The 25,074-nt window shown below is 38.2% G+C and overlaps 1 protein-coding gene across 4 annotated transcripts in view; it reads left to right on the top strand.

Moving 5' to 3' along the window:
* Positions 1-25,074, top strand: part of IPCEF1 (interaction protein for cytohesin exchange factors 1) — a 208,873-nt gene that overhangs the window by 112,702 nt on the left and 71,097 nt on the right. For 2 of the 4 annotated variants that reach the window (XM_027769832.1, XM_027769834.1), the window contains exons 5-6: positions 5,679-5,718; positions 6,611-6,780. The exons of 1 other annotated variant lie outside the window; for it this stretch is intronic. In XM_027769832.1, the coding sequence (XP_027625633.1) occupies positions 5,679-5,718; positions 6,611-6,780 (210 nt within the window). The remainder of the gene's footprint in view (positions 1-5,678; positions 5,719-6,610; positions 6,781-25,074) is intronic. One more of the 4 variants, XM_006139988.3, reaches the window with a different exon arrangement.

The following is a 25,074-nucleotide window of genomic DNA, read 5'->3' on the forward strand; positions in this document are numbered from 1 at the left end:
CTCAACATCTCTCATCATAAAGGAGATGAAAATAAAAGCCACAATGAGATACCACCTAAGCCCACTCAGAATTGGCTGATTAAAGAAGTAAAAAAATGCTAAGTGCTGGCAAGGCTGTGGTAAAAAAGAAACTCCCCTACACTGTTGGTGTGAACGTAAATTAGTCCACTCACTGTGGAAAATAATATAGAAGTTCCAAAGATCTACAAATAGAACTACCATATGATCCTGCAATTCCACTGTTGGTATCTACCCAAAGGACAGGAGAATGCTCAGTTGGAAAAATGCTTGCACATTTATGTTTATTGTGGCAATTTCCACAATTGCTAAGACATGGAAACAACCAAAATGTCTACGAACAGATGAATGGATTGAAGGTGTGGCACATTTACTCTATGGAATACTGCTTAGTCATAAAAACCAACAAGATCCTGGTATTTGATAGAAAGTGGACAAATATAGAAGATTTACTGCTGAGTGAAGCAAGCCAGGCTGTAAAAGAGAGACATTGTATGTCTCCCTTTAGTGTATACCAACTGTCCACACTCTATAGCAGAAGCTGAAAAATTAGACAATATAGAAGCATGGAAAATGGTTACAGATACTGGGGACAGAGTGGGTAGAGGGTGGGAAAAGGGGAAGAGTGAGAGGAAAGGAATCAAGGAGAGAAGTAGAGGCAAGAAATATATGGGACACAGAAATGGATAATTATCTATTGATCATAACATGTAAGGTTTCTTCAACTGGACTGGTGTGAAGTGTATTCCTGTTGGATAAATTCACTTTACAAGATGTAGTGGTATGTAGTGATTGAATGTACAAAATAAATATTTAAAAAAGAAGAAAAAGAAAAAATGGCACTGATAGACTTACGTGGTGCATAGTTGTCACAAATCTTCATTATGTAAGAAATGCAATCTCTGTAAAGTGCAACCAAGTGAAGTTTAGTAAAATGAGGTATACCTGTAAATAAAACAAATGTAAACTGAAAACATGATATAAAAATATGATAAATATAGATTAATTTCACCTAGGAGAAGATATGGATAATGTTATATTTTAGAAAGTTTATTTATTTTTTGAGAGAGATTTTTGCAATAGGATGCATGTCGTTCTACAGAGACAGAGAGAAAAAGAAAGCAATCACTCCCCAGGGGCCGATGGCCATTCCAAATGCCTTCTCCTCCATTTTCCTCTTGGGATTTTGGGCACTCATGCACATGAACCCCGTGTGGATTTGAAGCTGCCAGGTCTGGGACTGTTAACTATGTGGGAGTCAAGCTACGTAGCTATTATGCCATCTGCTAGCCCCTGTTTTAGAAACCTTAAATCTAGTTATATGCTTCTTATAAAAAAAACCACCATGAGCAGACTGCACAGAAAGGTTGAAAATAAAAGAACGGAAATACTAAAAAAATTTACAACTCCTGCAATAATATTAAAATTATGAAAGACCCAGAAGACAAAATTACCAACATTGGATGGATCTTTTTTTTTTTTTTTTTTAGATTTTTGCTATAGGGCGCATGCACTAGCCAGACGGACAGAGAGACAGAAAGCGAGAAATCACCCCCCAGGGGGGATGGCCATGCCACAATCCCTTCTACTCCGTCCTCCTCTCGAGATCTTGGGCACGCATGCACACGTGCCTGGTGTGCGTTTTAAGTCACCAGGTCCGGGATGCGAACCGTGGTCGACTACATGGGAGTCCAGCGACATAGCCATTACACTAACTGCTGGTTCCAACATGGATCTTGAAGCAAAGAAAAGGTTTCTGCATGACTAGTATGAAAGGAGGCAGAGCAAACCTCAAATTTACCTTCTTGAACGTAAGAGGGTAGGGTCTTTTATAGAGGAATAATTCCTGCCCAAGTTCTAGATTAGGTTCTTTTTGCAAATGAAGGAGCTGGTTACACTAACAGCTCTAACAATGTTGTGATGGAAGTGGTTTGGTTCTAAAATATTCAGGATTTGTGTGACCTGGTTGTGAAAGTATTGGTAGTTTGAACTTCTAATGATGGGAGGAGATGTACCACAGAGTTCAGTAAACAAGACAAATCAGCATATAATAATGTAATTTTTCCTAAAAACCAGGACCACTACAAAGTTTGATGTAATAACAAACCATTCTACTGTGAATTTTAATATATCATGCGGCAAATGGTCCTGCAAAATTTAACAACTACTATATGGGTTAGAAGTCCATATAATAGTTACCTGTGCCTGGATGTTTGTGCCATCATTCAACATTAAATGAGGTTCCTTTGTATATACATTGTACTAGTTTCTTTCTGTATTTCTATGTGTTTCTGAGTGATTGGTGACTAAATGAAGTTTTACATAATTAAAAAGTAAAAGTACATTTCTACCACAAAAAGGAAATACGTATTTCTAAAGGAAAATTTCTCCTTAATTTTAGAACCATGTGGGCTAATTCAAATGTTTAGAATTCTTTGGTTTTGCCTACAGTGTTTAAACTGAAAGAAAATCGTATAAAAATACATTGTATTAGGCTTTGAATATTTGTGAGGATAACAAGTTATAATTCCCCTATTGAAAAACTATCTCAAAAAATGCCCAACTGGTTGCATTTTTTTAAAACTCACCTAGTGAAAAAACCACATGCAAGAACTTTTTTGAAACTGACTAGTTCGCGGGTTCCACTTCCTGTTGTGAGAAGTAGAACGTTATCTTAGACTTCCCTGAAGTTCTCAAACATTGTTTTCATTCTCTCATAAACCAATTTAGGTTTCAAATGAATGTAAATCAAATGAAACCAAAACTCCCTATAATTGGCTATTTCTATAATATGCAGTCTGTTTCTGTTGTTTCGGGGGAGATTGACAGTGAATAATTCACTGTGGAAGTACTATCATGGCAGAATAAACTCAATGACCAAGATCCCCTCTCTTCTTAGAGAGGGTCCAATGGTGTCTTTTTATTTTTTCTCAAGAGATTGCTACTTATTGCATTTGAGGGACTGTCCTGTTTTGGACTATCTCCATCTTATGTCAGCCAATGTACAAGAAACTGACCATAGCCTACTGGCTCGTCTTGGACAAAAGCCTACCCTGTGATTTGCAGTTTTCCCTGGAAGCAGCTCTGACATTTGTTGGTGGTGCTCCCAGGGATGAGTTGAGGGGAAGAGGTGCCTGGCACCCAAGCAGACGGGAAGAATGAACTGTGCCTCCTGCCTCCGGCCTCTGTCCACAGATCCTGCAGCTAGCTGTTCTCTGGGGACTTCCCTCCTGCTCATTCTTTTTAAAACTCCTGTTTTCATTTGAACAAATGCAATTTCAACTTACTCTTCTGGGCCCCAGCACTCTAGGAATGACTATCAACAACTCCCTTTTCTCCCTATTTCATTGGGATTTTGTCTTAAATGCTCCCTGGGGACTCCTCGATCCTAGATTTCCCAAATCATATCCATCATCTAAATTCATTTACTCTCTTATTTACTCTTAGTCTTGGCTCTCAGCCAAATTTTAGCTGCCCGAATAATTCTGGAAAAAATATTTCGTCAATAGGTACTAATTGGGTTTTGCTGACTTCAGATAACTGGTTTATCAAAATAGATGCCAGGAAACTATTTGAGGGAATGGAAGGAATTTTAGACTGAGAAGCTGAGTGTGGAAGAGATCTGTGAAGTGAAGCTGAGAGTAGGTCTCTTCCATGATAAGATATCTAGATTTTTAGGAATATGCCATGACCGTGACATGTCTATAAATATTGCCTTTGTTAAGTTCTTTTTTTTTTTCGTATGGATGATTAATGTCTTTGAGAATAAAATTTTATTCTAACATTTATAAACTAAAAGGTCAGTGCAGTATTTCCCAGCATATATATTCTCCAGGAAATATAACTTAAACAATTTAGCTTTATTGTTATTGCTGTAGAAAATGTAAGACATACTTACAAAAATTAACACATATTTTAAAATGTTTAGATATGCAGTATTTGTTTGTATCTCAATGATTATAATACATGGTAATGTTCAGTTTTACAAGCATTTCATAAATCTTGTCAAATCTGTATGAGATCTGTGGGATCGTAATTACTATAAATATCTTTATCCTATAAATGAACTAGCAGGTTTAGAAGCTGACCTTTCCCTCGGCAGCTAATTATGACAGTCACGAATCGATCCAGGCCTCCTGTTTAAAAATCCTCTCTTATTTCTATCATATATGCTTCCCTCTTCAAACATATAGTAGAACCATATATAATTACTACTGGATAAATAGTTAGATAGAATAAAGTCCAGGCATATTTAGAATAACATTACAAAATGTCATATAGGATTATACACCAACTTTTAGAACTACTTTTCAATTGTATAATTGCCCCGCCCCTGAATCTTCTACCTGTTGACATAAAAGCTTAAGTCATTTAAAGCCTGAGTAAATGTCCCCACTTAATATATACCGAGTGTCCGCACTCTATGACTGAAACCGAAAGAACATAGAAACACAGTATATAGATGTAAATACCAGATATATTGTGTGTGAAAGAGGAGGGTCTGAGGAAGGACATTTAGAAGAAAAATAGGGAGGCAAATCATTAATGGGACAAAGAAAAGTGGTATTATTTGTTGAAGATATTTTGTAGTTTCATCAACTGAACTAGGGAGAAATGTTCACCTGTTGAAATATTCATTTTGTAAGCTAAATAACGTGATTGAATGTATAAAAGAAAATGAAATAAAAAATGTAAAAAAAAAGTACACTTAAAAATAAATAAATAAATAAAACCTGACTAAATTCAGCTTAGCTTTTATAAAGAAAAAAAATGAAACTACTTTAAGCGAAAATTCTCTTTTTCTCTAAATACACACACACACACACACAACTACTTGAAAGCGTTTTTCTGTGTACCCCATTTTTGCTGATATTCTGGTTTGATATGGATTGTTTAAAATGTATTGTGAAAAAAAAATATTGTGAAAAAAGTGTATATTGTATTTTAGGTATATAATGCCTGATTTGATATTTAAAGGGCAAATATAAAAATAATGGTTGGTAATTAATTTATCCTCAATAAAACGTGTAAGAAGTATTCAGAGACACTTAGGCTAAAAAATTGAAACTTGACTGTAAATAAGAATTTCCTGATAAGGAAGGTTGATAGTTGCTGAGATCTCACTCAAAGAGGTTGTTGATTGTTTTTTTCTGGGATATTTAATTCATGTGGTTTCGGTGTAACCTGGTGTGGTAGCACAACCGTGGGCTTAACATCCCAAGTGAACCTGCGATATTTTGAGATTGTAATAATTATATTCAGGTTTTAAAAATAATTGCTGTTACTTCAAAATGGAAAGAAGAACATATTTTCCTTCTCTCACGAAAACATACAAGGGAAAATATTTTATGATTTTTGAAAACTTTAGTGAGCACAGTTCTAGCATACGTAAAGTAGTAGTGAGAGACCGACTTGTGGGTGGAAACAGGAAACATTGGTGATAAATGCTCATGTTTTTTTTCAGGTTCAGCTCAATGTATATTGATTCTAATTAGCACATTTTGTGCCTCAGCTAGTAGCTCCCCTTTAGCTCTGCTTGGAGAGTTTTTTTTAGATCCCATCCTGCTCATAAACACTGCCACCTCCTCCCTCCTTCTCTCTTTACAAATGTTACAACACAATCAGAAATTTCCTCTTTTCTTTCCTTCCTGCATTTTCAGCAGGTTCCCTTGCGTCAGAAGCCGAGGAAGAAAACTCAAGGTAATTAGATCTCTTTTGTTTCTTCATCCCCTTTCAGTGTGAGTGTGGGTTTTCTCCTGGATGCCTTCCTTCTTTGGGATCAGATTTTTGTCTGTCTTAATGTTAATATTAGGAGGTGGATGGCAGATTAATTTTTGGTTATTTTTGATTGATTTTACGAAATGACGGCATGCTGTTCATTTGGATTAATCGCTCGTGGTATGTCAATAGAGCTTAGAAAAACTGGCACTGAGTCGGGAAGTAGCTGCGTTTTTTAGGTGGGCATTAACCCTTCAACGTCTATTGCATAACGAGTGCTATTATTGTTCCAAAGAGCTAGGCTACTGCAGCGATGTGCCTGCCAGCCTCATGATTTTAATTTTTTCAACTTATTCTTGGCAAATAATATTCTTAGACTAATACCTGCAGATTAGTCTTGCTGTTCCTTTGGCCACATTTGATACCTTCTAAGCATGAAATGAATGTTTAAAAATAAAACAGAGACAGGCTTTTTTTTTTTTTGCATTTACTTTGCATAAATCTTGGTGAAAAATCTAACTCTCGGGAGCTAAACAATTAAAAATTGCCTTTCACTCTGCACGTGAATTAGGGTCAGCGATGTGCCTGCCAGCCTCATGATTTTAATTTTTTCAACTTATTCTTGGCAAATAATATTCTTAGACTAATACCTGCAGATTAGTCTTGCTGTTCCTTTGGCCACATTTGATACCTTCTAAGCATGAAATGAATGTTTAAAAATAAAACAGAGACAGGCTTTTTTTTTTTTGCATTTACTTTGCATAAATCTTGGTGAAAAATCTAACTCTCGGGAGCTAAACAATTAAAAATTGCCTTTCACTCTGCACGTGAATTAGGGTAATACTTTACCTACCATTTCATGTAATTGTTGCAGGTTTTTTCACAATGAGTCGGAGGAGGATATCTTGTAAAGATCTGGGACATGCGGACTGCCAAGGGTGGCTGTATAAGAAAAAGGAAAAGGGAACTTTCCTAAGCAACAAATGGAAAAAGTTCTGGGTGGTGCTGAAGGGGTCGTCGCTGTACTGGTATAGCAATCAAATGGTGAGTTTACTCTCTCCCTCCTGCTCCCAGCCTCCTTAGCAAAGGTGGATTAAAGACCACCAATCATGTGATTCCTATAGGAAAGTTAATTTTGATTTCTGGGTCTTAAAACAGAACAAATAAATAAGTTATAGAAACTCTCTGATGCATTAATATGTAGGTTATTCTATTGTATTTTACAGAATCAACCAAACGCTTGACAATTCTTTCGTTGGGGAAGAAGGGGATGTCCAAATTTATGTCCTTGTTAAAGGGGGCTTTCAGACCCTATTCATGATACCGTTCCATGAGCGACTCTAACATTAATAGTTTTAGGATTTGTGTGCATCACTTAATATGGGAAATGTAGCTTGTTAAGATCTCTACTGAAAAGGGAACTCAGCTTTATCATCTATTAAGGGTATAAGTAACTTGGTTTAGAGAGGCTATTTCCATTTCTCCCTCATTTCCTGTAAGTCCCCTGTTTTCCTCTGACCTTTATATTAGGTGGGTTGGTTTGGGATCGCTAACCTGTGTGCCAACATTGTACTGGTGACTTCTGTTTCTTGTTCCTTGGCATGTTAAGCAATGACATTAACTGATGCTTGGATGACACTTGATAAGATAGTTGCCTAACTTATTCTTTGATAGGCAGCACACCATTGTGGTCTGCTTCACAGGCTAGTTTTCCATGGAAAAGAGCTGAAATAGTTATGGTTAGAGGGTGTGCTGATATTTCATTAAAAATGATGATGTTATTGACTATTGAGTGGGTAGAGACTTTTTCAACCAGGAACTTTCTCCTAACTCCAGTGGTGCCAATTGCTGCTCACGAGAGAGCTTGAATCTCTTAGTGATAAAGTTAATATTGGCAATTGGACCTCCTTTAATCAATTACGGGAAAGTACTTAGGAATTGCTCATAAACCAGAATTTTTCTTTTCCTCTTTTTTCAGTGTGATACCATTCTTTCAAAATGATTTATGCACACCCATCACTCAAACAACATGTCACTTTGTAGATATAAAATGAGTACTGCATATTGTTTGGAGGCCAGATTTTAAGGTGATAAATATACATTCGTTGGCCACATTTCTGTTACTCACATACCCCTAGGTGCCTGCCCTTTATAGGTTTGATCATATTGGACTGAAATCCAGCTCCACTGTCCTGGATTAGCACTCTGCCCTGTGCTTCACTCTGCTCCCCTCTTCCCAAGCTTATTGCCTGTTTCACCTAGTGTAAAATGTGGTACAAAGAACCTCATCGAGTTCTGTAAAAATTTATTTGAGAACTGGGTGTGTTTAAAACGACTTCATCAATGACCGAGGTGACTCACAAGAAAAAAATCACCTTCTAGACTGTGGCGTCTCCCATTGACTTCTTTTTCTCTCTTCTTCTCCTTTCCTGGTTACAACCCTGGACTCATTTTACCCAAATTAAGGCAAGCTGTGGCTGCAGTCTCACCTTCTACTGTATGGGAGATTTTTTATATTGGTTTGGGCTCTTTCTTTTTGGTAGTTGTGGCAAGTGGTAGTCATCGATATAATCGATAAAATGGGAGGACACACTGACTTATCTTTCAATAGTCCTCAGGGAATTTCCAGAACTCATTGGAAAGACTGGTGCTGAAGGATCATGGCTCACCCACGGGTAGTGGTGCAGCTCAGATACAAGTGGGGCGTTCATCATCTTGGTCAATCAGGTCATTCACAGATACTCTCTGGGTGCCATCCCTGTCTTCACTGAGTTCAAAGGAAGTCCTTCTGAATCACACATGGTTACGGATTTGGCTCACTGGGCTCCATCAGTTCATTCGGCTTTTGTATCTCTTAGAGGAGCAATGAGTTAACCTTTAGGTATTAGGAGACTCATGCTTTCATAGGGAGAAGTAGTATCGATTGAAATAAGACCAGAAAGAGAAAAACGACAGAGCTACAGACACACTCCAGCATTTCTGTCCTGAAAGCCTGTGTGAACCTCCTGTTCTGAACCTAAGGAGCAGAATTCTTATTTGGTCTTCCATATTCCTTACTCTTGCTGGAGGATAAGTCCTACCATTTACATTTTCTTTCATATCCTTGTACTGGAAGGAAATGGAGCCAAGGGCATCTTAGTAAGAGCCACCTATTACTATGTGTCTATTATATGCCAAGGGACAGAGCCTAGGTACTGTTCATAAAAGCAGACACAGAAGGCAGTGTTCAGGTTGCACATTATGTACTTGATTACAGAAGTATTATCAATAGTGAATGGAGAATAAGCTTGCTGGTATCTTACCAGGGAACTACTAAATTAAAATAGTGGTATATTATGGAAGGACTCTTCCATAGAGGAAGTCTCTTTCTCTGTTGGAATTCTCTTGCACATACATGCTTGCACACATGCATACATACACACGTGCACGTGGATGCATATGCCAACATTTAAATTATGCTTGTTGTGGAGTACTCAACTAAAGTTTAATTAGCAGATCTATTTCTGTTATTTGAATGAATATTAACTAAGGAAATACCTTCAAGATAAGAACATTTACTTTCTGCACGTAAAAAATTCAGATTCAAACAAGTTGAATAATTACTAAAAGCCATCTCTTACTGAGTGTCTGCTATGTGCCAAGAGACAAATTATCTAGGTACTATTATTAGATGCTTTTATTTATTCCTCAGAACACCCTTAGATGTAGCAATTGTTACCATGTACTGAAAGCAGGGGAGACTGAGGATTAGAGAGATCATGTAAATTACCCTAAATCACAAACACAGCAAGTGAAAATAAATAGATTCATACTAAGGCCCCTTTGGCTCCTGAGTCCAGCATTAGGAGTGGCAACATGCCATGCTGACTCCATCTGGGGACTAGGGTAAATGACTTGAGTGAGAGTACCTTGTTTTCTGCCTTTAACAAGAGTTTTGAGAGAACAGCTCTAGACATGAAATCTAGAACAATTCTTCTGGGGAATTCTAAGTGATTGCATTGGATCTAGTTGCTTGTCTCTCTGTCCCTGACACTGGCTGAAGAGCCCACACCATCCTCCCCTTCCTCCAGATCTTACTGTTGTGTTGTCATCCAGAGCTGATAAAGGCTTACATTCTTCACTCATCACACTCTGCACTTTGTACTGTACTAACCAGACTTCCTTGAGAAAGGTCAAGGCCAGAGACTCACCCGCCATTTTTCACACCACATTCAGTGTGCTTAGAATGTGACAGCACCTAAGATTGCATGTCAAGTCTTACAAAACCATATGTACGTTTAACAGCCGTAAAAATTCAGGCTGTTTAAAACCCTGGGTTTAAAGTCCACGTTCGTATTTTCTCTTGCCCTTGGGATAAAGAACAAGTTCATTTCCTGGCTTATGGGATCTCCTTACGAGGTACCGGTCTTGGTTCCCCAGACTCCTCACCCCCTTCTGCCATGGAGTGTCTGTATGTTCTTATTATCACAAGTACTGACTCTCCCTACAGCTTTGCCTGTACTGATTTTTCACTCAGAAAACTCTGTCTCCTTGCCTTGAAATCTATATCTCACCCAATTCCATCAAACTTATTCCTCCTCATAAGTAAAATTCTAGTTTAAATAGCCCTTCTTCTATTAAATGGACTTACCTTATCCTCTGACCTAAATTTGTCAACTCTCTGAGCAGCCCATGCTTCTCTTATTTTCATACTCCATTTTTAAAATATGTGTTTGTCAGACTTGCTGTTTTTTCCTATAATTGACAATAATCTTGGTTGGGCCAAACCGTGGGTTACCACTTTATTCAGTGTCTAACATTTAATAGGTACTCAATTAATATTTATTAACTTTATAAATACATGATAATTAGGAACCATCCACATTTATACTGCCCTTGGGAATTTTGAGAAATGGAGTCATAAGTCAGGACTAGTTTGGGCAGGAAATAATTTTCTAATAAAACCATTTCCACCTCTGTTCTCAAAAACAGAGAAAGGAAAAGGTCCAGTTTGAGGTCTGCTAGAAAAGCCCCTTGCTCCCACTTAGGTCCTCAACCCTGCCCCTATTTTACAGACACCTCATTAGGATTTCTGAAGACCAGAGCATGGGGAATGGGTATTTCAGGCTGGGGACTAATGTGCATAAAGACAAGACAATGTAAGCTTGCTCTGCCAACCCACTGTGTTAGGCATTATATTATATTCTTGTAATAACTGAGCAAGACAGATTTTATTATTCCCATTTTTCAAGCAAGTTTACTGATGTTCAGGGAATTTAAGTAACTTGCTCAGAGTCTCATAAAGAGTAAATGGCAGAGCTGGGATTAAAACCAACTCTTCTAACACACAAGCCAACCTCTTCTCCCTGGGGTGCCTGGCTTCTCCATGAGAGATGACCTAAGACCACCGTGGATTCACTGTGTAGAAATGTGGATTCAACCCAGCAGGTAATAGTGAGCCACTGCATGCTTTTTTTCAAAGAAATATGTTTAGAAGCTTATTTTTAAATGTTTATTTCATGAGTGAAAGAGAAATATAGTACTCACTACAGTTTCCCGATGCCACGATCCATTCCCTGACTCAGCCAGCTACAGGTCCTGGATGAGCACACCCTGCATACTCAGTGAGGTCTCTGGATATATACCCAGAACCTTCATATGTGAGTCTGCCTTGCAGAATTTACTGCTGCAACACCCTCCAGCCCCACCATTGCATAGTCTTGAGTCAGGAGGTGATTCTGGTGAAATTAGCATGTAAAATAATGCTAACTTGGCAGCAATAAATTTGATGTATTGAAGGATGAGGGAGCTTTCAGAAGGCCAGTTAGGAGATAGTGAAGAAACACAGGCATTCAGACATAAGCTCTAACAGTGAAAACTGGGAGTACACAACGTCTGGAGGAAAGGCAGGGATAGAGGGTGCTTAGATACAGGACAAAATTGCTGAAGCTAAAATAAGAATGTTTTCAAATTTTGGAGCTTGGGGATACTGGAAAGATAATATGAAAATTTAGGGAAAAAGAATTTGTAGCTACAAATTAGAATTTCATTTATGCATTGTCATTTACTTTTTTTGGTTTATTTTATTTTGTATGTGACCTTTTTGTACAAAATTATGAGAAACATATATTTTTTAGTAAACTAACTTTATTGATGCATTTATGCTATTGCATTAACCGTAGCAGAATATCACAGTGAGACCCCTGGATCTTATATAGAAAAAGTAAATCACCCAACCCTATTTCTTTCTCTTTTTTTTCCTCTTTCTTTTCAATTATTTAATTTTTCATTTGTTCATTCATTTATTTTAATTTGACCAGAGAGAGACAGAACGAGAGAGGGACAGTGAGAAAGCAAGCCGCCAGGTCTGGGACTTGAACCGTGGTCAGCCATGTGGGAGTGTCCAGCGCCTTAACCACCATGCCACTTGCTGGTCCCACCCAACCCTATTTCATTAAATCTTTATTAAGCTGATGGGGTTCAGGGTTAATACCTGGTTTAATATGTATTATGCAAACTTTTCAGTTCTTTGAGATCCAGTCTGCCTGTGAATATGTGATTATGTTTCTTTCTCCCTTAATGTCCAAATGGTTCCACATGTCTGTGGGTTCAAGTAACCATGTCCACATTACAGGTGTTCTGTCTGTAGCTGCATGTGCACTCCATGCGAGTTTCAGTGTATTTTTCTTGGGCTCAGTTTGATGAGACTCTCTATAGCAAAAATCAAATTGATTTTAAAGAGGGGAGCATTTATTCTTGTAGAAAATGTTATTTAAAAACTAGAATTTCTCTTTTCATGAGACAAGTATTCTGAAAGGTTCTGTAAATACAGAATACTTGTCTTTCAGTTTAAGACAAGCAAAGAATGATTTAATTCTCTCTGAGAAAGAGAGATTAAGTCTTCAGTGTCTTTCATCAGTAATTGTCTATTAGCATATATTTGGAAAGAAGATGTAGGAATTGATGAATACTTCAATCATAGCTTATTATAGTCTTTATTTTTCTTTTACCCACTACAATGTAGGCATTGAGGACATATGTTTTCTTGTCTAATTTATTGTGTCTCTAGATCCTGTCAATAATAAACAAAGAGTGGGCACCAGAATATTTAGAAGAAATACTTTATTATAATACTTAATTATCAACTAATTATATAAATTAATTTATCAAAGCACTATTGAGCACCTGACATGCCCACAGAGGTCTACCAAAATGAGAATTATGAGCTTCTAATTTAATTGAATTCCTGGTTCTTTGTCTTATCCAACAACTGGCCTCTGAATGTATCCCAAACAAAATTTCAGTGTTTTAAAATGTGTCTGCAGTGAAGGCATTTCAAACCAATTTACGGGAAATTGATGAGTTTTTTCTCGGCCTGTGTTCCTAGAATTTGTTTTAGAAGGGACAATGAGAAGGTGCCATGTCGACTCATTTAAATGGGGCAAAATATGGTGCTTCAGCAATTGTCGATGACCAGTTTACCTCAAGGTGATGCCTCCTTATTTATTTATTTATTTATTTATTTATTTATTTATTTATTTTGAGAGGTTTTCGCTATAGGGCGCGTGCGCTTGCCAGACAGAGAGAGACATAGAGACAGAAAGCGAGAAATCACCCCCCAGGGGGGATGGCCATGCCGCAATCTCTTCTCCATTCTCCTCTCGGGATCTTGGGCATGCACACACATGCACCCGGCGTGAGTTTTAAGCCACTGTGTCTAGGACTCGAACTGCAGTTGACTACATAGGAGTCCAGTGACATAGCCATTATGCTAACTGCTGGTCCCAAAGAGGGAACTTTTTAAAAGGTACCACCTGGAAACCAGAACATAGGAATAACTGAGGATATTTGTGAATTCTCTTACTTCTGACATTATTGTTTCCTTTGTTTGGAAAAGAATTTTTAGATGGCCATTTGATTTCATTTTTTTTTTTTGTTTATAAGGCTGTTGCTCTGTCCTATTATTTGTTTTCCTTTGTAAATCCTTGAATGTATTTCTAAAATAATTTAGAAATTATTTTGTCATAACTTTATGATTAAATCATCCGTAGTTGGGGTAGGCTGTTCTCTCTTTTTCCCCTTTATTTGTGATACATGCTATATGTGTACAAGAGAGGGAGAGAGAGAGAGGAGGGAGAGAGAGAAAGACAACTTCCATGGTGTCTGGTCACGCCAAGATCCCCACCCTCCAGTCCTTTAGCCGATCAGCTCCGGAACCTTGTGTGCATGCCTGTGTGTTGTTCAGGGTGACTGGGCCTGGGATTTGAACTGCAGTGGCCATGTGTGATCTGGCTTCTCTTGAGCAGCACATTACTGCATACTGAGGAGCCAGCCCAGGCTATTCTTAATAACTTATTACTAACTCTGTATATCAGGAAACAATCACTTATATCAGCAATATTTTTTTCTTTTAAATTATTTCTAAATTTTTCAAAATTAAAGGTGAAACATAAAATGCCTGGTTCCTATTGCCTTGTTCTCATGAGGCAGTGATATACTGGAGCATGGATTCCTTGAAGAGGTTGCCAGTTACTGCTCCAGGTGCGATCTGGTAGGAGACAGCACCCTGAGCTCACAGTAGTGACATGCCCACTTGGGGACTCAGCCCTGCCCTTCCTTCTCTGGTGGGTGGGTGGGCAGCAGATGGTACTTGTGTTAGTGCTTTCACAACTTCTGTTTGTTTGCTGTATCTTTTGTTGTTTTCTGTTTTTGATAGGGTCCTTTTTTTTTTTTTTTTTTTTTTTGCTATAAGGCTAATGTGCTTGATGGAGAGAGACACAGAGAGAGAGAGAGAGAGTGAGAGGGAGAAAGTGAGGAATGCCACACTGCAATCACTTCTTCTCTATTCTCTCGGATTTTGGGCATGCACACATATGCACCTGGCATGATTTTCAAGTTGCCAGTCTAAGACTTGAACTGCTAAGTTGGCCATGTGAGATCCAGCTGCCTTAACCGTTAGGCCATTTGCTTGCATAGAAGAATTCATCTTCTTAATGTTTGGACATTTGAAGTAATTTAAAAATGCCTAATAAGATTATAGAATAATACATGTCTATTATAGAAAACAATAGAAGCTATAAGTAAACAAAACAAAAAAAGAAGAGAGACAAGAGGCAAATAGAAAGAAATAAATGAACTAAGATCATATATGATACCACTACCATGGCATGGTCCCTGTAAATATTTTGGTGTCTATGTTTTCAAATATTTTTTCTGTTTTCCATATATAAAAGGATACTATGCATGGTGTTGTTATTTGATTTTTTCATTAAGCAATACACTATAAATATATTTCCATATCAACAATATATACTCACAATATCATTTCTAATGGCTGTATTACATGATGTCATGCTGTATGTAATTTATCATTCTATAAAATTTTAAATTAGAAATGCCTTTTATTTTAAAATAGTGAACAGGGTACAGACTACTCAAACATATACTAACTTAAATATAAAGCGATGTGTATTTAATTTATATTTAAATTTGTAAATATATATGGAGATAAATATGTATGTGTATATTAATATTAATATGTTTATATAAATATATTGATAGGTATGTGCAGAAATACATTCATGTAGTCATTCTTTTAAGGAAAAAGGCAGTGAGGTGGGTTTTGGCAATTTAGTAAAGAAACAAATGGGAGCTGGGCTCTAGTCTTGCTCTTTTCATGCAGTTGTGTGCCTCTAAATCAATTATGTAACTCTTTATGAGTCCATTTTTATGTATGTGAACTTGCACCAAGAACACTGTCTCTGCACAATTCAGAGCTACTTTGAGAAAATCAAATGCAGTTGAAAGCAACATAAAAAAATCAGGCCAGCAGGTGGCGTGGTGGTTAAGGTGCTGGACTTCCACATGTCGACTGTGGTTCGAGTCAAGGAATTGGCGGCTTGCTTTCTCATTTTCTCTCTCTCTCTTTATCTCTCTCACATGTGCCCTATAGGAAAAAAATGACAATAAATAAAACAAAATATCTAATTCTAGAATATATTGCATATATATGTATATACATATACATATATATTGCATATACATATATTGCATATGTATTATATATATTAGGCTCAGTACAATGGTGTGTACTTCTGTGCTCCATAGGCTGGGACCGTGTAGAAAGCCTGGGTTTGGATTTCCAGTCCAACCTAATGGCTGGGTGCAATGTGAGTACTGTAATCCCAGTGACTCACAGAGGCTGAAGCATGGGGATCTCATACTCAAGGCTGACCTGGGTAACATAGCAAGAAGATACTCTCTAAGAACGAGCCTTTATTGATTGGAAGTGAGGTAGCAGGTACTTGTGAATCTCAGCTGGGAGGGTGAGACAGGAGTTACATTATGAGACCTTGTCTTAAAAAAAATAATAATCAAAGGAATAAATACAGTGTTTATGTACACTTAAAATGAAATATGTTTGCACAAGTATTGTGATTTTAGATGCAGAAGAATTATGTTAAAGATTTTCAGACACCAGAAATGGTTTCTTTGGTGACTAAGGCCTCTTCTTGTGCTGGAGTTTTTGCTTGTTTGTTTGTAGGTTTTTGCCATACAGTGTATGCCCTCACCAGAGAGAGACAGTGAAAGGCAAAGTGAGAAATCTCCCCCAGGGGTAATGGCCACACTGCAATCCTTTCTCCTTCATTATCCAGTCAGGATTTGGGGCGTGCACAAATTCCTGGTATAATTTTCAAGCCACCGGGTCTGGAACTTGAACTGTGGTCAGCCAAGTGGGAGTCCAGCACCTTAGCCACCATGCACCTGCTGGGCCCTTTGCTGGAGATTTAAAAAATACACCTTCAGATCCTGTGTAAAGGATGATTTGTTTATTTGTTTGAGTAAGCCAGAGGGTGCATATGCTCTCTAGAGAGAAACAGAGAGAGAGAGAGAGAGACGGCATCCCTCCATGGTATATGATCAGGCCACACAGTCCCTTGTCCATTTTTCTATCCTTTCTAGGGTTTGGGGGCACACATACACACATACCTAGCATGTTTTACAAGTCACTGGGCTGGGATTTTAATCATGAGGTCGACCATAGAGGACAGAGCTCCCTTAACCACCAGGACACAAGAGGCCAAAGATAATTTTTTTTAAAGTTTCTTTGTTTATTTCAAGAGCAAGAGTGAGAGCGAGAGTGAGAGCGAGCAAGTGAGAGAGAGGTAGTCCCACCAACAGAATCTTCATACCATATTCCACCCCCAGCTTCAGCCAGTGCCAGAGTTGACCAAGCGTATGTCCAGTGTACTCAGGTCAGGCTTTGGCCTAGGACCTGGAACCTTCCTATGAGTAATTGCCTCCCAGAGTGGTGTATTTTACCACCATCTGGCTCCTTAAAATTTAAGCCACAAGACAGAAGAATGAACTAGGAGACACTGGGTAATCTTCAGTGCAGGCGCTCCTACCCTAGAGAAAGAGCTTGCTGACCTGTGAGTTGGTGTGATCATTTCTGTACATTTCCCAAGCAGTAGAATGGGCAATGGCCCATAGAGTAAGCTGAAATTTCAGATAGATTTGAGAATTTTCCTAGAAGTCTTTATTTTAAGATTTATTGTCCCTCTGGAGCCAGCTCTAAGGACCCGGGCCCAGCTATTTCTACAGACAAGCTAACTGATAAACTCATCGGTCACAGTGCTGCTCTGTTTAATCTCCCATAGAGCATACTGTAAGAGCATTTCAAAAGGAAGCTATGGAGCACAATTTTTAGAAAATATTGATTCTTTTAAGGAGTCAGAATTTCAGGGAACTCATGTGAAAAACAATGTATTAAAATCTAGCATGCTATGGCTGAAGACATCCCTGGGTTCAGAACCAGAGGGGCAGGCTCTACCCTGATGCTCTTGCTACTTCACAGGCAGACACATTCTTTGGGCTCTGCTACAGGTGTAGATGGCAGGCACCTGTGAGGAGGAGAGAGTGTCCACTGGCTAACCAGGTCCAGGTTCAAACTTTGAACTTCATAAAACTTAATGTGGCAAGTGCCTTTTCATTCCTTACCAATAATGATTTCAGTATAGTAGCTTCAATTATTTATTTTCATAACAATAAAAAAATTAGGGGCTAGCAGATGGCATGGAGGTAAAGATGCTGAATCCCATATGGCTGACTGTGTGGTTCAAGTCAGAGCCTCAGCAGCTTGAAAATCACATCAGGTGCAAGAGTCTGGAGGAGAAGGGATTGTGGCATGACCATCTCCCCTGAGGGTGGTTTCTCACTTTCCCCCTTCTCTTCTGTCTCTCTCTGGTGAGAGCATGTGCCCTGTAATAAAACTAAAAACAAAACAGAACAATCCATGATGCACCACAAATCACATAGTTTACCATCTTAGTTATTTTTAAGAATACAGTTGAGGGAACCAGCAGTTAGCGTAATGGCTATGTTGCTGGACTCCCACATAGTCAACCGTGGTTTGTGTCCCGGACCCGGTGGCTTAAAACTCACGCCGGGCGCGTGTGCGTGCGTGCCCAAGATCCCCAGAGGAGAATGGAGGAGAAGGGATTGCGGCATGACCATCCCCCCTGGGGAGTGATTTCTCGCTTTCTGTCTCTATGTCTCTCTCTGCCTGTCTGGAGAGCGCAAGCGCCCTATAGCGAAAACCTCTCCAAAAAAATACAGTTGAGTGACTTTAAGCACATTCCCCACACCATCCTCCTTAAACACTCTTCATTTTGCAGAACTGAGACTGAACTCATTAAATAATAACTATTCCTCTCCCCTAGTCTCTGAAAGTCACCATTTTGCCATCTGTCTTTTATGAATTTGATCACTCTAGGTCCCTGATATAAATGAAATCATTCATATTGTCAACTATGACTGACGGATTTCACTTAACGTAATATCCTCCAGATTCATCATGTTATAGCAGGTATCAGAATTCTTTCCTTTTTAAGGCTGAATAACTTTCTATTGTATGTGTATACTACATTTCATTTATCTATTCACGTCTATTAATAGGCATTTGGGTTGCTTTTACCTTTTGGCTATTGTGAATGATGATCCTATGAGCATGAGCATACAAACATCTCTGTGAGATCCTGCTTTCAATTCTTTTGGTATATACCCAGAAGTCGAATTGCTGGATAATATGGTAATTCTATTTTTAATTTTTAGAGAAGCCACCAAGCTATTTTCCATAGCAGTGGCGCTAGGTTACATTCCTACCAACCGTGCCAAGGATTCTTGATTTCTCCACATCTTACCAGCACTTTGTGTGTGTGTGAGTGTGTGTGTGTGTGTTTTGTGCTTTTGTTTCGATGGTAGCCTTTCTAATAAGTGTACGTGTGACTATTTTCATTGTGGTTTTGGTTTGCATTTCTCTCATGACTAGTGACCCTGTACATCTTACCCATATTCTCATTGGCCATTTGCATATCTTTTCTGGAGAAATATCTTTACCTTATTTTTTGAATTGGATTTTAGTTTATTTATTTATATTTTTGTTCTTGAGTGGTATCCTAATAGTATCTATAACTCTCATGAAAACAACTTGAAGAGATATAGAAATTCTTGATGTGTTTGAAGATTTAAATATACTGTTTGAAGGCAGGATTATATGTTATATTGACTATCCATGATTTTAAAAACAATTTATTTTTAAATTACTCCCAAATTTGTAATGTTGAAAGGAAATGCACCAGATTTGAAATTTTCTTAAATGCTATTTCTCTATTTTTCCTCAATTCCTGTTTTAACCATGGTTATAGATGCAATTTATTAGGAAGCAAGAGATATAATTCTTTCTGTGATAGTGAGATTTAATCCAATTCATTAAAGCTTTTCCTTCCTATTATCGCTTTCTTCCTTTTTCAGACTATGCTGTTGAAGAAACCAACTGGTGTTTGTGAAAATGTTGGCTTTTCTGGAAGAAGTGGGGTGGGGGGATGATCTGGGCAAAGACAGGTCATAAACTTGTGCTGTGCCAAGGATTTTCGACCACAGAAACCAATCCACATGCAATTCTTTTGTGAACTCTTCATCTTATTTGTCTTTGAACGTGACATCTCAGAAGGTGGTGATGATGTATGTCGGACTACCTGGACCTTCACTAATATCTTAAGAGAGAGTGGAAGCTTGTAGGTAATAACTGGCTAGTAGGGGGAGCTGACTCCCAAGTCACAGGGAAGGGTGCCAGTCATTTCTTGGCCACATGTAGGAGGAAGGCATCTTGGTTTAAGTTCTCAGAAGCAGACCCTGAGAAGAGGATCTGAGTGCAAGTATAATAGCTTATCTGGGAAGTGATCCAGGAAATACTTGGAAAAGGAATGGGGAAGTGAGAAAGGGTGGGACTTTAGCGTCTAAAACTCTCAGCAGCAAACAAATTATGACTACAGGCAACGGAGATCCGTCCTGCTGGGGAATTCTAAGAGCCTGTGGAAAACAGTGCCCCAGAATTATCACACCTGAGGGCAAGGGAACGGGTGCTGGGACGACACCAAATGCCATCTGTTGTTGAGCACTCATCCTGGGGCAGTGCCTCTTGAGCACCTCTGTGCATGTGTGCAAGTGGAATGGACAGCCAGAGAAGGCTCAAAGGGATGAGGGTGCTGGCCGTGGGGAGTAGGTCCTGGCGCCTGGGGTGAGCAAGAGCAGAGGATGCGGCTGGGTCATGGCAGGTCTGCTCTGAGTGATCTGGTACCTCACAGCCTTTGTCTTTCCACTCCGTGGGAGCTCGACAGCGTGAGCACTGTCATAATAATCAGCAGCACTTCCAGTCCATTTTAATAATTGTCAAAAAATCTCTGGGTTCTGGGGGGACACTGGAACATTCTGTTTATTTGGCTAAAATATTTACCAAATGTTTTCTCTATAAAATATCAATATCTAGGCATTTGTGAAAAGAAAATCTCTCTGGATCAAAATCTAATTATAGTCATACAGTAATGTCAGATAATCCCAAATGCAACAATGCTTTAGTAAAAATACATCCCTAATAATGTATGAAGAACATAATAAGCTTGTAGCGTCACTGTTCTCCAAAGGATTTAAAATGTTTTTTTAACCATTAATCTGATGCAACTAAGGTGGTGGGAGCTGATACACAGGAATGGCTAATCAGAGGGCTCAGCTAACAATGGACCCACTCAAATATTATAAATTGCCTTTTTCTTTCTTTTTGACCATTCTTTCTCTTTTTTTCACTTTTTTTTTTCGGAATTTCCTGAAAGTTAATGATAATAAACTCTTAAATTTTTTTTTAGCTTTATAGTATAACATTTATAACATTAATTACATACACTTATGTTCTTTTTCTTTATGTTTATGGTCTTTTTTTTTTTAAGATTTTTTTATCTTATGGTATGTCTACTTGCTAGACAGACAGAGAGTAAGTGAGAAATCACCCCCTAGGAGGAATGTCCACACTGCAATTTCTTCTCCTCCATTCTCTTCTCGGGATTTTGGGCACACACGCACATGTGCCTGGTGTTTTTTTTAAGCTGCTGGTCTGGGACTTAAACCATAGTGGGCCATATGGGATCCAGTGCTTTAACCCTGCACCACCTGCTGGCCCTGTTTATGTTAATCCTGTTTAGCCTTGAGTGGCAAACCAGCTGCAGAGAGGACTCTGACTCAGAGAGGGAAAGCACTCCGCCTAAGAGCACATTGTAAGGGACTTGCATCAAGATGCTCTGATTCTAGATCTAGAATTTTGTCTTTGTGCCCAGTGTTGACTGTGGGTTATCTTCTCCTCTTTCAGCTCCTCAGCCTAGTTCAGCCTTGAAGAAGTGCTTTAATATCATGTTTAAAATGATTTAACTGATTGTGGGGTCCTGTTTTGTCACCTTATTAATACCACAGAATGTTCCCATTTTACTGTGCCAATCTAGTTTGGTGTTTTCAGTTAAAAACCAATTCATGAGTTCCAGCTCTCAGAATAGGATTAATTTTCCCCTAAAGACCATGATAACAATGTCTTATTGGCATATACTTAGCATTCAGTAAGTGTTACTTGTTCTTACTAGCTGTTACTCAAGATTACTGTATTTCTTAAAAGGATTTGAAGTATTCTCACTGACAGGTTTGCTTCTGATATGTTGAATACAAAGAAAAAAAAAACTACCCAAATAATTTTTCCTAGCTTCCCACGTAGTGCTTGTCACCACCGATTATTACACTTACTTCTCTGCCTGCAGATCCAGGTAATCCTTGCAGAATCTAGAATGCCCTGGTGCCAATCCTCGTATTTTGTTTGGGCAGGGAAGAGGGGGATGGGATGAATTGATTATCACACCAGAACACTGTCATGGACTCTACCATATGCAGAGACCAAGGCCAGGGTTGAGGGTGTGAGTGAGGCTTTAGAGTCTGTGCAGTGGGAGGAGGGGCTGGTCAGGAATGGAAAGTGATAATAACATTGTCGCTACTAAAATCCTTAGACTGTATTCTACTAACTACACAGTTAAATTCTCTGCTCTCAGGTCTTTTAGAGTAATTATTTGTGTGAGCTTATCTCGCCCTGTTTATATTCAGTTAGGTACATTCATTTCTACTTAGTTTTAGTTTGGGGATTTGCTTTTACAATATTGATTATTGACCCAGTTCCAAAGCCAAAACTAGGTAGCAGTTTACAACCAGATAAGTTTCACTTTCATCCTGTTCTCTACCCTCTTCTCTTCCTCCTTTCTCTATTTGTTTTCAGTTTATTTTGGCAGTGTTTTTCTTTTCTTTCTTTTTTAAAGCTTATTTATTACATGAGTGAGAGAGAGAAAAAAAGAAAAAATAGCCTCCAAAAGTGTCTGGATGGTATGATCCACCTCCAGCCTCGGCCAACCCCGGATCACGGGAACACGCATGCCTGACACACTCAGGGACTTCCGGAGGTGAACCGGGAACCTTCCCACGTGGATCAGTCTCATAGAGCACTGCATCTTACTGCTGTGCCCCAGTCTGGCCCCAGTATTTCTTTTTTGCAAATACAGATAAAAATGTATATTGAGTTTTATCCTTCCTCCTTTTCCTACAAAAATTAGTCTGCTATATCACCTTTTCTCTTACTGTCTCCTGGAGATTACTCTATCTGTACAATGAAGCATCTTCAACATGTTCATGGAAAATGTTTATGATAAAGAATGTATCAATTTCAAAATTTTTGTGCCATAAATTTGTACTTTATTTCACGTCTTCATGAAGTTTTTGAAATCCTTTTGTATGTGTGTCATTTGTTGTGGTTATTTATTATGTGTGGATTCCAGTTACTTTGACTATTTTCTTTGATGATAGACATTTGCATTTTTGGGAGTCTTTTGTAAATCGAAATAAGGCTGCAGTGCATGTGTCATTACACATATTCTCAAAGGAATATTTAAAACAGAGCCTACAAGGGGATTTCTGGGTCTAAGGGAAAGCGTATTTTTGCTAGTGACTGCCCCTTCCTTTCCACTGGATTCCATTTCACACTGCTACCAGCAGAGCCTGAGAATGGCTGTTTCAGTAGATCTAGAACTTTATTTTTGAGTTTTTTTCTATAGGGCATGTGTGCTCACCAGAAAGACAGAGAGAGATAGAGAGACAGAAAGTGAGAAATCACCCCGCCCCCTGGGGGTGGTGGTGACCACACCGCTATCCCTTCTCCTCCATTCTCCTCTCAGGATCTTGGGCATACACGCACACATTCCCAGCGTGAGTTTAAGCCACCGGGTCCGGGACTCGAACTGCGGTTAACTACATGGGAGTCCAATGACATAGCCATTATGCCAACCCCTGGTCTCAATAGATCTAGAACTTTAATGATTGACTTTATATTATCTTTTCTGCAATTTCACTTTACTTTTAGCTTGAATTTTGGAGAATGTATTTCAGCTTTTTCTAATGATCACAACTCTGTGTATGTCATGAGAATTTACTGACCAATGTCTCATGGTGTCACGAAAATAGGCGACTCTGCTGAGTTTAAACTGTGCTGGTTTCTAGGGTGCCAGGAGCTTCTGGGGTGAAGTGAGAAAACAACAGGATTATTTGGAGGAATGGAGAGTATTGCCGTTTCTACTCTGATAATCACTGGGCAGCCTCACTTAAATTTGCTTAAAGTAATTTAAAAATATTTCGAATCCATATTCACTTATAATACAAATGCATATTACAAAGAAATCTTTCTTTTGTTTTTTAAACTTTTTTCCCCTCAAATTTAAGATTGTATTTATTTTAAGACCTATAATTTATTTAATAACAGGTTTTGGAGGGAAGACGCTATCATGAAAATATACATAGATTCTGAGGGGCCTCTTGATTTCAGAATTACTGAAGTGTGCAAAAATCAGATATTTTAGAATCAAGGAAAAATCTGATTTTTGCACACTTTGGTAATATAAAATAGAAGATATAGGGTTGTCAGAAAAATCATGATGTATTTTTGCATAGGAAAATAGAAAAAAATGTTATGACTTTTCTGACAACCTAATAAGTATACTTTCATTTTTAATCACAAATACATAATAATTTCCTATATGACCGGTCATTTGCTTCTGGTTTGGTGTCCTGTGATCTATTTCATTTCTGGGATATATATTACTCTTATTTCTATAGATCTGGCCTTCTACCTTTCTGATATATATATAGATACTTAAGTAATTTTGTCTATATTACAACATACATTTTTGTAACAATGAACATTCTTTTTTGCCTTCAAATATTAAAATTTGATTTTCTACTTTAATTTTTTGAAGTCTATATTTTAGAGTATTTTTAGATTCACAGCAAAACTGAGTGGAAGGTAGATTTCTCCTTTTCCCCCTGCCCCCCCATGAAAACCTTGCCAGTTATCAACAGCCGGCACCACAGTGGTGCAGGCATTATAAATGGTGAAGCTGTGGGTTGTTGGAAAAGTCATGATGTATTTTTCTTTGCAACAAATGCATAGATTATTTTCGATGACCCAATACATTGACATATTATTATTGTCACTCAGAATCTTTATTTCATATTAGGGCTTACTCTTTGTGTTTTAGATACTATGACTTTGGACATGTGAATAATGACATGTATCTACCATTATAAAGTATTTTCACTTCCCTAAAAAGCCTCTATGTTCTGCCATTTAGATATTAAAATTTCATATCTTCTTTTAGTTAATTTTTAAAAATATCTTAAGTGTAGCAAATTTTGTATAAAATATTTATGTCTTGTCCAAATCTGAACCTGTAGTTAAACTTAAACCACACAGTATTAGAAACTTTATCCAGATTTGGGGGTTATAGTTTGAACAGGTCTTATTGAGTTGTAAGAAGGTTTGTCAGAGGCTGTGTAATACACCTGCTTCCAAGACTCCTAGCTGAATAGGGGGAGTTTTATTTATAGGTTTTTATTACTCAAGCCTTTTGTTTTTCACATCATGTTTTTATAAACAGCTTTGCTGAACACATT

The sequence above is a fragment of the Tupaia chinensis genome, unplaced genomic scaffold, assembly GCF_000334495.1.
Source record: "Tupaia chinensis unplaced genomic scaffold, TupChi_1.0 Scaffold000014_1, whole genome shotgun sequence".
Taxonomy (NCBI): domain Eukaryota; kingdom Metazoa; phylum Chordata; class Mammalia; order Scandentia; family Tupaiidae; genus Tupaia; species Tupaia belangeri.